Here is a 16,294-nt window from a genome sequence, read left to right as displayed (position 1 = left end):
TTGTGATTTATTCAACGAGTCCCAATGCATGGGCCATTTGAATATTGTCGGATATGACTTCAAACTATTAGTTGTATTATATTATATCTACACTTCTCAGCTACCATGATAGTTACAGTTCTTTATTTGAATATTGTGTATAAACAGAACCTATGAGTTCAGACAACACATTAATTGTACTAATTGCAATCTTCTACATTAAATGCAACCTTGATAAAAATTGAATACAATTACATTAAGGTATTACATATTATATCATCTCATATTCTACATTATTTTGATTGATTTAATTGCGTATTGTATTGTTTAATGATTCTATCCAGAATCTTTTGTAGGTTCCTATCTTTTGTTACTTGTATTGGAAGTTTAATAGATAAATTCACTTATTCTTTTATTGTCTTTGAAATATTATTATCAGCATTGGCAATCCTAATTGAAATAATACTGAAAATACTTGTCAGGTATTCAGTACTCATTTGATTAACTGTCAACGTTACAACATGCTGTTGTGTTACACAGCTACATCACCAATTGTGACCACAGTGTCATAATATATTTTTGATTATTGATTATTCACTTCTGTATTAGGAATCTTTACTCTATAATCTTTGACTTCGCCAATGGTGGTCTGCTTATTTTTCAATTTAGGAGTAGGCGCTCATGCTGAATGAATTGCAATATTGTTGTGCTAGTAAATCATTTATTGTGTTATTAATAAACTTCATATTGACATACTATTCTTATATTACGTATACAAGGTATTTTTACGTTGATTTTTTTATTCATGAATTTCACAGATCAAATTAGCACAATTGATTTAATAAATACTTACTATTTGTATATCACTTTGTTTCAGTTTTTCTTCATTTCTTATAACCTAGAGCTACTATTCATGCTAAGCATTCAAACAATTTGCTTACAACAGTCTGATAAACTATGCACGCACATTGTTGGTCATTTTTCTAAGTACCTTTATGTAGGATCTGCTTCGATTATTTCTAGCAGTTATTTCAGCACTGTGTTGCCAACACAGTCCGCTCTTCATAGAAGCCAGATTTTACAGTGTTCGTCTCTTTTTTTAATAATAAATTTCAAACCATTTATTATGTTTACTTAAATTATTCCTGAGTTCATTCCATTATATGAGAATACTGAATAATTAGTAATAGGGTTTCCTTATTATTGATTATTAAATATTCATAAATTATTACAATATTTTTGGAAAATTGTTGTCTTATAATTGTTTTTATTAAATTCAAAATGTCTTTTCAATATCAAACAACAACGATTTGAGAAAGGATAAAGAGTTGCTGATATTGATGGACTATGGTATGGAAGCAGTACTAAGATTACGCACCGCTCCTTCCGGGCCTACCAGCTTCTCGAAGGGAGTAGCCGTCTAGTTGTCACCCCGACTACTTGACACCTACTGGACCAAAGGTGGCAACTAGTCATGACCGTAAACGACTACTTGATACCTCGCACCCTCGCGTCAGGGTGTCCCCCCGACTAGTTGTCACCTCCTTAGAAAGGAGACAAGTACACAGGGATGACTCACGTCTACATGACACCTTGACGCCAGCGTGCACTATGACTACTTGTCACCTACAGAGCACCAGTTGGCACAACTTACACCCCTGCGGGGTAGGGAGGAGGGATCAAGCAATTTTTTATGATGTAGAATTGAATTCTAAGCACTTTTGGTTCAGTAACATTTTCCTGTCAAACGCACGGTTCGGGAGATATTCGCCGTCTTCGAGTTGGTTGAAAACAGAAAAAATGAATATAAGCCCTTTTGATGACTGAACCACATGTAGAACACAATTCTAAACACATTTTGTTCAGTTACATTTTCCCGTCAGAAGTACCGCTTACGAGTAAATTGAGCCTAAAGCTAGGACAGTCAAATTTTCATCCATCATGATATGGCAGATGAATCTATCAGTCGGGTTATCAACTGAGGTATTACATGAAGTCTTTTAACTAATAAGAGTAAAAATAATTATTTATATACACTTGTTTCTACACTTATTCTTGATTGCACCATGGTTGAAAAGGCTCACTCACAAAGACATGATGTTGAAAATATCTTATTATATCAAAATTAGGAATCTTAATGCCTTTTCATATAGAACTTGATAGTTGGGCTTCATTTTCCAACTTCAAGAGCCAGCTGGAATGGTGATTTCTTGTGGAGTGGAGTCGAGGGGATAGGTTGTCGTGACCGTAGACGACTACTTGTACCCTCGTAAAAATATACCATTGCCGTCAAGTTGTCACCCCGACTACTTGATACCTACTGGACCGGAGGTGCCCTCTAGTCATGACCGTAAACGACAACTTGACACCTCGCCCTCACGACAGGGTGTCCCCCCGACTAGTTGTCACCTCCTCAGAAAGGAAACAATTCGACGGGTATGGCTCACGTCTACTTGTCCCCTAATAACCGGTTTTAAAAGGGGACAAGTAGTCGGGATGGCACCTAGTCGCGTACTCCTCCAAGGAAATCAGATTTTGATAAAGTGAAATTCAGGTCGAAGAAAGGGACGCCATTCTACCACAGGTCACGGTCAGAAACCTCAGTTATCAAAATTTGGGAGTAGATTAGTTTTGGGCAAAGCCTGTTCTTCAATCCCAATCATATTCATAATATGACCTGTAATTGTACCCAGAAATAAATAAATAGCCTATGGCTCTATGATGATAGATTGATTCCTTCTGAATCAAAATTTATTAACCTACTTAAATACAGAATACAATACATTTACCAGTTGGCAACGAAGAGAATTCATGAATGTCTGGCAACAGATTCATGCCAAAGAGTATTCATTTTTAATAATAATGTTTCTCTTTTGAACCGGGCCAGCAATAACCAGTCATTTTACAATATAAATAACTGTTTAAAATAAACGGTTTTAAATAATAATAGTCACTATTTGTAATTTTCGAAAGTGAAGATGTTACAGTAATGTGGATTTTTGCAGAAAATTGTTCTAAACTAGTAGTTCTGTGAACAGTAGACCTCGCGCAGTTATAAACCACAGCCTCCTCTAATGCTAACAGAGTAAATTATGTCCTGACCTGTCGTGTCGGCGAGATATTGGTTTGTAAACAACTAATGGATGTTTGGGTTGTTGTACCGACAATGCTAATAATTTGTTGTAAACAACTATGCTAATATAATTAAAAGCTTACCGAGTTGAAAGCAGAGAAAAGTCGGGAGAAAATATTATGCTATTTCGAGTTATCAATTATTGCATGCCTCATTGAATACAATTAATTGTCCACACGACAGCTGATTTTTACCAAGTTACATTGATATATTAATTGCATGCAATTAATAATCCACTCGACAGCTGATTTATGATCAATAATTCTAGTCTGATTTCTACAGTAATATTGGCGTTCGAAGGAGACTCCTTTTCCTTTTATATTATCCTTAAACTACAAAATTTCAAAAAACCTTATATACATCGACGCGGAATTCAAAAAGGAATATACCTGTCAAATTACATGAAAATCTATTGCTGCGTTTCGCTGTAAATGCGGAATATAAATATAAACATAACAACATAAATAAAGACAAAATGCAAAACCGTCGACTTGAATCTTAGACCTCACTTCGCTCGTTCAATAATCCACTCGACAGCTGATTTATGATCAATAATTCTCTAGTCTGATTTCTACGATAATATTGGCGTTCGTTGGAGACTCCTTTTTCTTTTTATATTATCCCTATACTACTACTGTAAATAGTAGACCTCACGCAGTATTCTCATCCACAAGTACCTGATTGAAACTATAGACCTTATGGAAATACAGCAATAGACTGGCTTCTCCACACATCTGTGTAATCACTTGTCAGCTGATTTATGATGAATAATTCTATAGTCTGACTTTCACTCTAATATTGACGTATGAAGGAGGCTCCTTTCTCCTTTTATATTATCCTTGAAATGCAAAATTTTCAAAAACCTTGTATATACGTCGACGCGCAATTTAAAAAGGAACATACCTGTCAAATTTCATGAAAATTTGCCGTAAATGCGCAACATATAAATATATAAACACATAAACATTTAAACATTAAGAGAAATGCCAAACCGTCGACTTGAATCTTAGACCTCACTTCGGTCAATAATAATAGTCACTATTCCTAGTTATTCAAAGTGAAGATATCACAGCAATGTGGGTTTTGGCAGAAATATGAGAGTAGGCTATCCTAGCGTTACCGTTCTGTAGTTCTAGTACTTGTTTGCAGTTCTAGAGATGCCACGAAGCTCTTCAGATTCGACTGGTGGCCAGAGTAGAGTCACTTCATCGTGTCCCCCTTCAGGAATCCAAAGTAGATATTCTTTAAGTAGATCTGCAATATCAAGATTCAAATATTGAAAGATTAATGAACCTATTTTAAACGTTTTTTTCTTCTAAATAAATCGTTTTTTCACGAAAGATATGATGGGCGAAATGGCCCACTCATGAAATAGTATATTCCGCACCTAGGGCCGAAAATGAGATTATTCCGGCTCGAAATTGGTTTTCAAGTCCGAGGCTGTAGGCCGAGGACTAGAAAAGATTCAGAGCCGGAAACACATTTTTGCCCGTGGTGCGAACGCTATTTTTCGTCACACAAAAAATAAAACAATATATATATATGAGAATAATTGTTTATTAGGCACTTCCGAAAGTAAAACTGGAAGGTCATAGCTCTAGCAAATCTGAGGTAATCTGAATATCAGGAAATTGTCGAAGTATTTCTATTTTTTATTCTGATTTGTCTTAATAAACTAAAAGATTATGTTTTAATATGGGAGGTTGGGTTTATACTTTTTTATTCTTCCAAAATAATGACAATAAGATGATATTATTATGAATGCTTTGATTCTTGAATAAAAAAAAAATAATGAAAAGTTTTTTGATCAGCTGTTTTAGCACACTTGAAATTTGACCAATCTGAATGTCAACGTCAACATTGCTTGTTGTCGTCGACTGCGGAAGCTTAGGTTAGAAGTTCTATCGTACTCTTAAAATCGAATTTGAATAGTTTATAATATATCTTATCTGTATTTAATTCATCCAAATAGAATGATAGTATCTTACTGCAGAATACTTTATTCAATTCTAGAAGCATAAACTGATTCGGCGTCGTAAACTACTTGTAAACACGTTCACATCCAATCAGAATCAGCTGACTTCAAGGTTATTTTACAGCCCTAGGGGCCGTAAAAATTTTACTGGCATGGTCAGAAAACAATCATATAAATCCATATGACGCACGAAAACCAGCTCATTACATCCAAGTGGGACGAAAAATACAACTGTTGAATATGATGGAATTATAATTTTATCTTCTACAATTCTATGAATAATTACAATACAAGGAATAACATTTTTCAATTAACCATGATTCATTCGACAGTTACGAGCAATTTAATATGGAGCTACCACTCACTTCTACCGCCAATAATGATTTCACGTAGTGTAAAGGTATGCGCACTCCGATGCGTACAAATTCGTTGCGGAATTTTAAAGAATTCAGACTGCGGTTTCCAAACGAAGTTTTCGTTGCGAAATATTCGCAACGCTGGGGCACGCACACTGGGAAGCGAAATAATCGCGTGAATATTCTAGTTGTTCTAACCAAACAGTTCAGCACTTTTATCATCTAAGCTTTACGGTACTACTGTAGGCTACTTCATCTCAATTTACTGAAGTTCATCATGATATCATCATAAGCCCTTCTATTACTTGCTGTGGCGGCAGACTCTGAAAAAGATGAAAGGCCAAAAAAATGTGGGTGCATGCCAATAATAAAGATAGACTTCAATTTGGAGAATACCATACTCTTGTACCACAATTGTAGAAGGATAGACAGCTATCCTTATATTTTTATAATCTACATAACTAAGATCATACAATATTGGATAGGTATGAATAATATCCAACAATTGTTCTGTGTTCGCTATTTTCCTACTTGTGGTCGTGCAATGTCTGTTACTGTTTACAAGGCAGACGAAACTAGTATAGTTCCAGAACTCGCTGCAAATGCTGCATGTATTTGCAGTGATCTATCTACTGAGAAGCCTTGCTAATACGGTACCAAAACTATATTTAAGGACAGCATACTTTTCTTTCTTTCACAGTCTCATGTCTTATGATATTCCTCTATGGGGAAATTCAGCGCACATTAACGATATTCTCCTGCTACAAAAAAAAGCCGTGCGAATAATCTCGGAATCACCTTATTTAAAACACTGTAGGCCATTATTCATAAATAATAAAATTCTGACAGTAATAAATCAGTACATATGTTCTGTTTTGTTATACACTAAGGATAATCTGCATCGTTATCAATTAAGAAATACTGTTCACTCTGTTAATACCAGAAACAATAGACAGATCTATCTATATTCAATACCAAAGATTGTCTGAATCTTTAAACAGTTTTGAAGCAGTTGGGCAAAATGTGTATAATAAGTTACCGCTACATCTCCAACAAACACCCCTAAAGCTGTTCAAATTAAAGATGCACGATAGGCTGGCAAACAATCCTTTTTATAAATTAAGTGAATTTTACGAGAGCAGAATCAGCATAACTTGATTCTTATTGTTAGCAAGTATGAACTAGCTGCTTAATTACTTAATTTTGTAATATTGTCTTTGTTATTTGTAATATTTGGAAAAGTAATCTAAATAGCAATGTAATAGTAACAATGTGTCTCTTAATGTGTGACTGTCTATTTCATGTTCTATTTGTGTGACTTTGTCTTGTGCTTTTTTGGCTGGCTGACAATAATATTGTATTTATTCATTTATTTGTAGCAAAAGTGCAAATATTTCGCAACGCTTTGGTTTGCGCCAGCACATACACCGCAATGGTATTAAATTTCCGCACGGCAAGTTCTCCGAATTGAATTTGCCCCGCAACAAAACTTCTCAATATATTCGCGGCGGTGTGCGCCTGGTATAATCAGTTTTTCAACGGGCAGGAATGTGCCCGCCACTGAGTTGACCACGAGTCAATAGTCAAAATTCTTTATTACATATTCTTCAAGAATAGCAATTGTTGTCAAGAATAAAAAAATAGTTATTTGTGCAACTAGTGCGCAAAGTGCCACTTTGCTGCACCGAAAGAAACGTTTACGCACGAGCCGTAGGCGAGTACGGAATGATGGTTTCTTGAGTGCAGCAAAGAAACTTTGCGCACGTATTGCACATTAAATTTTTCCTACAGTTACCATAGAATGTGAAAAGTCAGTAATAGACGGTGAACTTGTCCTACACCAAATAAAATGTTTGTTTGTGCAAATCTTTAGTATTTTTGATGCTGATAATAAATATTGCAACCATTCCACAACAGAATTATTTCAAATTCAGTCTGAATGACAATAGAATGAATATTATAAAGTAATATGAGATTCAATTATAATAATACTTCCTCTACAAGAAGTCATCAGCAAGTGTAGAAATGGCACTTGTCTGGATAATGTATGTATTTTGAGCTATCAATGAGCCTCAACAACATTATTCTTCACCCGTGACTAACAGTTTAATATTCTCCTATCCAAAAACACAAAAATTAGGCAGCAAAACTTTGCTTATACTTAAACGGTGCCCATTAATTTGGTTTATTGATAAATTTGTCTATGCGATCAAAGCTGTAAGCTTATGTTTTAATTTGTCTATTAATGTGAATAAATAAATAAGTTAATAGGCCCAGGACTGATCAAGGATTAGGCTAGTGATCAGCCCTCAGGACAGACTTCTAACCTGACCATTCTATGAAATTTTCATGTGTACTTTTTATTCCAGTTCCAAACATCCTCAATTTTGAGTCTGAATGATATACTAGGCACAATTAGTGTAAAAATATAGTTTCAGCTTGTTTTTTTTTCTTGTAAATACATTAGTAAACATGTCAATTTGGCCTTTCTGCTTTTCTGGCCAATCGCCCAGTAGCAGCATGAATCGTATAATTAAGGTTATAGGCTTACTGCATTATTTAAAACGTGATTAAATTATATTATATAGACATTACATTTACCTGAAATTCTGAACGTCAATCATTCAAGTCACTGTTGAGTAAACAATATATTGTATTGTGTTTTTGATTACGGTATTCAATAAATCTATTCTGTATTATGTTTCTAATTCATCAACTGCATTCATTGAAGTTGTTCTACGAAAATGTGAGTAGAGATGTTTCGGGGAGTTAAAGAACTGAATAACTTTTTTCAAGTGTAAATATTTATGTTTCAAACCTAATGGATACGCATTATTGTTTTGAAAATATAACCTTAGTGTCAGTAATAAGAGAAACCTAACCAAAAAAGTAATTGAAGATATAAAAATACTTGATTCCTTGATCATAAAAATGATCGATAAATGTTTCCAATGTCTTCCAGTTAAAAATATAGGCATCTCACACATAAAAATCGTTCATGATAATTTGAATAGAAATAAAATACTGATATTGAATACTATCAAAACTTCTTGTTTATTTACTGTTCGTTATTCAATATCCCACGGTAATAATCAGCTGTTTCACAAAAATTTCCAGCCAGCACATATTCAGGTTTACCAACATTTCTTTTACTTTGCCGCACTCTACCCTAATAAAGCGTGTTAACTATTTTGTGTTATGTTGCAAATTTTGAGTGCGACAAAGTCTTTGCCGCACTCAAATCTACATTCCTGCACTGGGTGTGGGAATAAGGTATTTTGCGTACTATAATTGATGCGGGAATGAGCACTTTTTCGGCTAACTGTAGGAAAAAATATATATATGATTATATATATTTGAATTGTTTGTATTTACAATTATATTTTTTCACTGCCAGTCTGTGTCTCCTGTTTCAAGAAATTCACATAGTTCGTATATGGGCCTTCCTTTGAGAAACTCACTAAGTATTTTTTCAATGTCACACAATCCAGCAACTTTATCTTCACCGGTAGATGATTCCACAGTTTTCTGCCCACGTATGAAGGTTTCTCTTCGAAGATTGCAGTCCTGTGCCTTGGGAGTACATAGTTGTCTGTCTGCCGAGTGACGTATTTATGAACATCTGTGTGTAGCTGTAGTGTGTATAGTGACGATTGCTTCTCGTTTGCCTCACTCCTCTGTTGAAGGTAGAATAACATAACGAAGCAGCTGTCCATCCCCACCACCAGCCCCAAACATTGTACAACATGTTCCAATACACCGGCCTTAGCCTTAAATTTGAAAAAAATCTGGTGTGGCGCACTCACACAACTTTCCTTGCCGTTATGAAAATTGATCACCTGACGCTAGTGTTCCCGCGCATCTCAAGTCTATTATTCAAATATTTGAGCCAGCTGGTGACAGGGCAATAACGCTGGAGACACACTGCTATCTCTTCATAGTGAATGATTTAATAGAATCAACAGTTGCCAACAGTTTGTAATTGAATAATCATATTTTCTCGAATTTCAAGCTTATTTCCAACTTTAGGTGAACATGTTACTGAACATTAATTGTAGAGATTTTCATGCTCAATCTACTCCACTTGATTTTCTTTGTTTCAATTGTATCTGAAGCCTGATAATTGGGAATCTATCTGCATTGATGGGGCGGAGCTCCTGAAATTTTTACAGATATGAGACTTGTGGAAGTTGATAGAGCTTATCGATGACTATTTTAGGTATGAATTTGATCAAAATCGTTGGAGCCGTTTCCGAGAAAATCACGAAAACCCCTGTTTTTGACAACATTTTCGCCATTTTAGCCGCCATCTTGAATTGCATTTGATCGAAATTGTTCGTGTCGGATCCTTATTGTAAGGACCTTACGTTCCAAATTTCAAGTCATTCCGTTAATTGGGAGATGAGATATCGTGTACACAGACGCACATACACTCACACACACACACACCCACACACACACATACAGACCAATACCCAAAAACCACTTTTTTGGACTCAGGGGACCTTGAAACGTATAGAAATTTAGAAATTAGGGTACCTTAATTTTTATCGGGAAGCAATACTCTCCTTACCTATGGTAATAGGGCAAGGAAAGTAAAAAAATCATTAGCAACTTTTTCTCCAAATGTTGAAATCAGCCACAAATACTACAGTGAGGTCCACGTTATAATGGCAGTATTTGATTGAACATTGTTTTCTATCATTCAACAAGGCAGATAGCGCTATCTCTCTCTAGCTTTGCGATGTTGTCAGTTTGTCAGAAATATTTTATTTTCACTTTTGATAGTGACTATACAGATGTGAACAAAAAATCTTCAGCCGCCATGTCTTTTCTTTATTCTAACCAAATACTTGATTAGACAAACCGTATTATTGATGTAAAAATGTATTGTTGAATAAATGAAATAATGTTTAGATATTACCGTATGAGAAACACAAATTATACATGATCCGACCGTCGGATGTTGTGGCCGTATTGTGTGTGGTGAGTTTCAGTTTTTACTTAAATTTCAATTGAATATCAAAAATTCAAAATCAAAATTCTGAGAATCCAATATTCACTGAACTAAAAGTGAACTCAAAAGTTGAGATTTAGATGAGAAATACATACTACAGAAAAGATCCTGTCAAGTATGATTTATTAATATATTGATTAATATTAGATCAATTGTATCCAATCTTTCTTCATTTTACACAGTTGATACGAATTTTGACCATCCTAGACTTCGTCTATGCTTCAATTAGCCTACCAGTAGGTTAGTGGTACCGGTATAAATATTGAAAGGTTATTTCAGAACTATTTCCATTGAAATCATCTTGTTATAAATAGAATTTCTATTTTGCTATTATTTTCAAGAAATTGAAATGAAATACCTACCAAATAACTTGATTCTGATGTTTTGAAGTTCAGATTGTAGTGTAACCGCTTTTTAAATTTGCCGCCAAGATTTCAGGTGTGTGTGAGGATGAAAAAATCCGATCTCAGTTATGAAAGTTGTGAATCTAATTATTTAAAGGGTTATTTTATTCACGAATGTAATAGATTTAACATTGAATTGATTAATACTAGTAGTTCTGAGAACAGTAGACCTCACGCAGATTTCTCATCCACAAGTATCTGATGTCACCTGTTCTAGTTGATTCAGTTGAATCATAATTTACTCTTAAAAACTGTTATTTGTTTTCTCCAAGATCGAAAACTCACCCATGTAAATAAACTCAGTTCACGTTTGAATTTGTATCCCATATGATGATTCATCCAGTTTCGTGATAATCTTTCCATCTGATAGAAATATTTCTCTATTATTTTGAAATTAATTTTTTCAATCAAGAATATTATAATTTCAATGGCATTATTCAGTTCATTTTATAATTTTTTATTTTATTTTCAATCACCTATTGAATTTGTTTTTCAAATGTGAGAATATTGATACTGATGGGCACGCATCATGAAAAATATTGAAACCCTACCTTATAGAAATAGACACGGCCAGACATCTGTGTAATGCATGCAATGAATAATCCACATGTCAGCTGATTGATCCTATCTTCAAAGTAGATGATATATATAGTGATATCAGAGTAAGGAGGAATTCCTTTTCTTTTAATATTATCCTTAAAGTTAAAAATTTCAAAAAACCTTGTGTATAAATCAACGCGCAGTTGAAAAAGGAATATTCCTGCCAAATCTCATCGAATTCTATCCACGCGTTTGGCCGTAATCGCGTTACATACAGACAGACAAAAGCAAATCGAGTTGAAACATAGACCTCACTACGTTTGGTGAATTATAATAATAATAATTATATTGACTAATATTAGAACAATCCAATCTTTCTTCTCTGCCATTATAACGGGGACCTCACTATACACAAGTTACGGTGAATATCAGTCGTATTTTTATTCTTTCCCCGTTAAAAATCGAGTGACACAAAGTTTTTTTCATTTGGTGGTAGAAGTGAATGTTAGCTCTATATTGAATTGCTCCTAACTTATGAACGAATCATGACAGCCACATGAACATTTTACAGCACTCTGCCACTAAAGCTGCAAGAAGTTCCCTGAAAATTTCAGCCTTTTCCTACCAGGTAAATATATAATAAAAAAAGAGTAACTTAATTACAAAAAGATCCTCGTATTTAAAGATGTTGAACTTACATTTAGAGTTGTTCGTCCACTGAAACAAGAGATCCTTTCTGGAGCTTATTTGCTCATCCGCTAGTGCCTTCAAAAGTACTTGTGTTCGAGGAACAACACTGAAACAATTTAAGAACACGAATAAAGTTTAAGAAACTAATAAAATCTATTTAAAATAATCTAGAATATGACAAGAGAAAATAATAGGTTTATACATACTGTACGGGATACAAAGAAATACATGTTTGACGCATCATCGTGTCTGAACTACTGAATAGATTAACTTGAAATTTTGCATACTGATTCTTAATTTACCGAGGATGGTTATAGTTTGGATTAATGGTATTTTTTTTTATTCTTCAAGATTTCAGTAGGTCAAGTTTTCAGTTTTTCAAGTTTTTAATTAGACACTTGCAGAGCACGGATTACCTGCTAGTATTAAGGCTGTGCGAAGGCTAAAAATGAACTTTCTACTCGTGATATTTTTCAAAGTTTTTGATTTGTATATCATCAAGCTATCAAAATGAAAAAGCTTTCTCAGGAAAACATTTTTTTTCTGATCATTATTTTTTGAGATATGAGCGCCCAACGTTTAAATTTTTGGGACAGAACATTTCAAATTCGGTAAGAGATAAATCCATGAGATTTAGAGGATAGATTCTTCATGGTATTGTTGATCTTGTAAAACAAAAATTTTCCGAGAGATTTAGAGGATAGATTCTTCATGGTATTGTTGATCTTGTAAAACAAAAATTTTCCGAAAAAAATCATTTTTTAACATAGTTATTCAATTTACAAAATAACTTTTAGTTGAGTTATTTTTGGTAAATTGAATAACTTTTCAAAAATTGATATTTTCAGAAAATATTTGTTTTACTAGATCAACAATACCATGAAGAATCCATTCTCTAAATCTCATGGATTTATATCTTACCGAATTTGAAATGTTCTGTCCCAAAAATTCAAACTTCAGGCGCTCATATCTCACAAAGTAATGATAGGAAAAAAATGTTTCCCGAGAAAACATTTTCATTTTGATAGCTTGATGATATACAAATCAAAAAACTTTGAAAAATATCACGAGTAGAAAGTTTATTTTTAGCCTTAGCACAGCCTTAATATAAGCGCAAAATAATGTTCATGCCATCATGAAAAATATTATTCTTCTTGAAATTATTTTAGAGCCCAAGATGGAGAATGATAAACACACAAAGCAACAGACGGAGGAAAAATCTCTCTCCAGGTGTTTGAAAGTTGCAACGCAGACAGACGTCCGTCTGATCACATCTGAATGCAGACGTTTGACTATTTCTCCGTCCGTCTGCAAATGTATGTTTGTTGCTGTCAATTTTATTTCATCTCAACTCTAATAAAAAATTATATATTTCCGTTGTTCGTTATATTTTTACATAGTAACAATTTAGTGGGGTTTGACACCAAACCGGCTGGGCCGGGCCGGGACGAGCCGAGCGGAGTCCGCTTGCGCGCTAACCATGCAGGATTTAGTCGGTAGCATTCAAATCAACGCCGCGCGATGCTAAGCGGATTTGTGCACTCGGCTTGACGCCCAACTCGAGCGTTTTCAGCCAAGCGGATTCTGCCTTCTTTCAGTTTAGTTCGATCTTCCAACGTAGTGAGTTGTACAGTATTTTGTACTAGTAGTTCTGTGAACAGTAGACCTCACGCAGTATTCTCATCCACAAGTACCTGATTGAAACTATAATAGACCTTATAGAAATACAACAATAGACTGGCTTCTCCAAACATCTGTGTAATCACTTGTCAGCTGATTTATGATGAATAATTCTACAGTCTGATTTTTACAATAATATTGGCGTATGAAGGAGGCTCCTCATTCCTTTTATATTATCCTTGAAATGCAAAATTTCCAAGAGCCTTGTATATACGTCGACGCGCAATTAAAAAAGGAACATACCTGTCAAATTTCATGGAAATCTATTACCGCGTTTCGCTGTAAATGCGCAACATATAAATATTTAAACATTAAGAGAAATGCGAAACCGTCGACTTGAATCTTAGACCTCACTTCGCTCGGTCAATTAATACAAACAATATAAAAATCTTGAAGTACCCTTTACTTTTAAAAACTTTAAAATAGTTCAACAACTAGTTTCGACCCTAACTTAGGTCATTTTCAATTTGAATTGTTTTTTTTTTAGTATTGTGTAATTTCAACTTTGAAAATGTCTACAATGAATATTGACATAGAAATGTTAATTGATATGTGCTCATGCTAAAATGTCTCCAAAATATTTCTTCATCTTCTCGGAGTTGGTTGTATAGAGTTGCGAACTGTCCACTATAGTGAGGTGCACGTTATAATGTCAGTGTTTGATTGGCAATGGTATTGCTATCCTTGTCTATCATTCAACAAAGCAGATAGCGCTATCATTTTCTCGCTTTGCTCTGTTGCCATATCGTCTTTTAACAATGTGGAATTAATAATTAATTAACAAAATATTCCATCTTAATTATGAAAATTCATCATGGAATTATTGAAAAATATAATTTCTTGCTTAATAAAATATAATTAATTATTTTAAACGAGAATGAACAGTTAATATTACATCAATAAACCTGTCAGCTACCGTCTTTAGAAGGCATTGACAAGACAGAGGATCGGCAACGTTGTTCTCCTATCTTTCTCCATTGCCTTTCTAACGTGGACCTCACTATAATCTCGTGATCTTTATTGATAAGTGAGGAACTACTACCCAGTAGCATCATCATCATCATCATATAAATGTAGATGACATTTTCAGGATTTGAGAATTATCAGAACTTGATCGGAGAGTATGCACTTCTCACTACAAGGCTAGAAAACTTACTGAGCGAATCTGCAATCGGCTTCAGTGCGAACGCAGGCAGATTCCGCTCGGCCGATCCGCTCGGCCCGGCTCGGCCCAGTTTTGGTGTGAAATCCGCCTTAGCAACAGAGGGACTTGAAAAGGGATAGAAGTGTCTGCTGTATCTAATGACAGACAAAGATAGCAAACCAATATTGATCAGTTGTTAACTTATGTTAAACTCACTATAGGTGTCGGCAGGGTGGAGTTCTCAAGTGAATGACAAAATAATACTTTGAGGAGTTCTTCAATAGAATAGAATGCTCTCACCTGGCCCATGATTTGACCATTGTTTGTGGAGTAGACAACAGTGATTTCACATACTTTGCGAGTTTTGGACACACCGAGCCATCTAGGATGAAAACAGCAAACCAACGAATTCTCTCAAGAGATTGAGGATATTCTATTTCCATGATTGGCAATTGCCATCCATTGGGACCTGTAAAAAACGCATCTCATTGAAGAACAACTCATATAAACATACAGAAAAAAAAACATTAATCAAAATCTAATATATTGTTGCTCTCGTCCAGTCATATCTAAATTATTATTTATAAAGGTATTGGTGAATAAATAATAGAAATGAGCAATTAAATAAAATTACTGGTATCCTTGTAATATTTTTTTAAATTATACATTACTAGTTCTTGAGTGTTATTTGAATTCATTAATTTATTTGAAAAAAGTACACTTGAGAATGACATAAATGTCGTAACTAGTCGTATATAATTTAAAAAAAAATATTACGAGAGAACTAGTTTTGTTCTATAATTAAAGTATCAAGTAGCTCTATTAAAATACTTCATCAAAATACAATTGATGTTAAAACGCTGAGAAAATCGACATACTATGAAGTTATAAATATTGAAGTATTTGAAACAAATTCCAATAAGATAATTCTTCCATAAATTTTCATGGAAAACAATATGACACTCGTGAGCTATCTAGGAGTTTCTCGATTATTTATGAAGTTCCAACTCACTAGAAGTTTCCACGATAATTTCAAGTTCAAAGAAGGAGAATAAATTTGTCTGCTCAAAGAAGAAAGAAATACTAAATTGAAAAAAATCAATTGATAGTTTTGTGGAATCACACACCTACAGTGAGATTGATTAACGTTATAAAGTCAGCTCCTGATTAACATTGGTATTGCTATCCTTGTCTTTCATCAGACAAAGCAGAAAGATCTATCCTTTTCTAGCTCTGTACCGTTGCCAAACCGTTTGTAGGACAAGAAATATAATGAACTACCGTATTATTTCAACACAATTTAAAAAGTATATATTGAATCATGAATAGATCTATTTCGATTTGTGAATAAAATAATTTAACTGATAAATATTAAT

At 34.1% G+C, this 16,294-nt stretch overlaps 1 protein-coding gene and 1 pseudogene across 2 annotated transcripts in view; both read right to left on the bottom strand.

Moving 5' to 3' along the window:
• Positions 1-993: 993 nt before the first annotated feature.
• Positions 994-16,294, bottom strand: part of LOC111043294 (probable ATP-dependent RNA helicase kurz) — a 33,378-nt gene continuing 18,077 nt past the window's right edge. For both annotated transcript variants that reach the window (XM_039424800.1, XM_039424801.1), the window contains 3 exons: positions 15,219-15,387; positions 12,103-12,200; positions 994-4,366 (listed from right to left, as the gene is read on the bottom strand). In XM_039424800.1, coding sequence (XP_039280734.1) covers positions 4,245-4,366; positions 12,103-12,200; positions 15,219-15,387 — 389 coding nt within the window. In that variant the 3' untranslated portion in view covers positions 994-4,244. The remainder of the gene's footprint in view (positions 4,367-12,102; positions 12,201-15,218; positions 15,388-16,294) is intronic.
• LOC120350730 lies at positions 10,501-10,585 on the bottom strand (annotated as a pseudogene).

This window comes from Nilaparvata lugens, chromosome 3 (genome assembly GCF_014356525.2).
Source record: "Nilaparvata lugens isolate BPH chromosome 3, ASM1435652v1, whole genome shotgun sequence".
In the NCBI taxonomy this organism is placed as follows: domain Eukaryota; kingdom Metazoa; phylum Arthropoda; class Insecta; order Hemiptera; family Delphacidae; genus Nilaparvata; species Nilaparvata lugens.
Note: the sequence above shows the minus strand (reverse complement) of the source record. Positions and strands in the feature narration are given on the sequence as shown.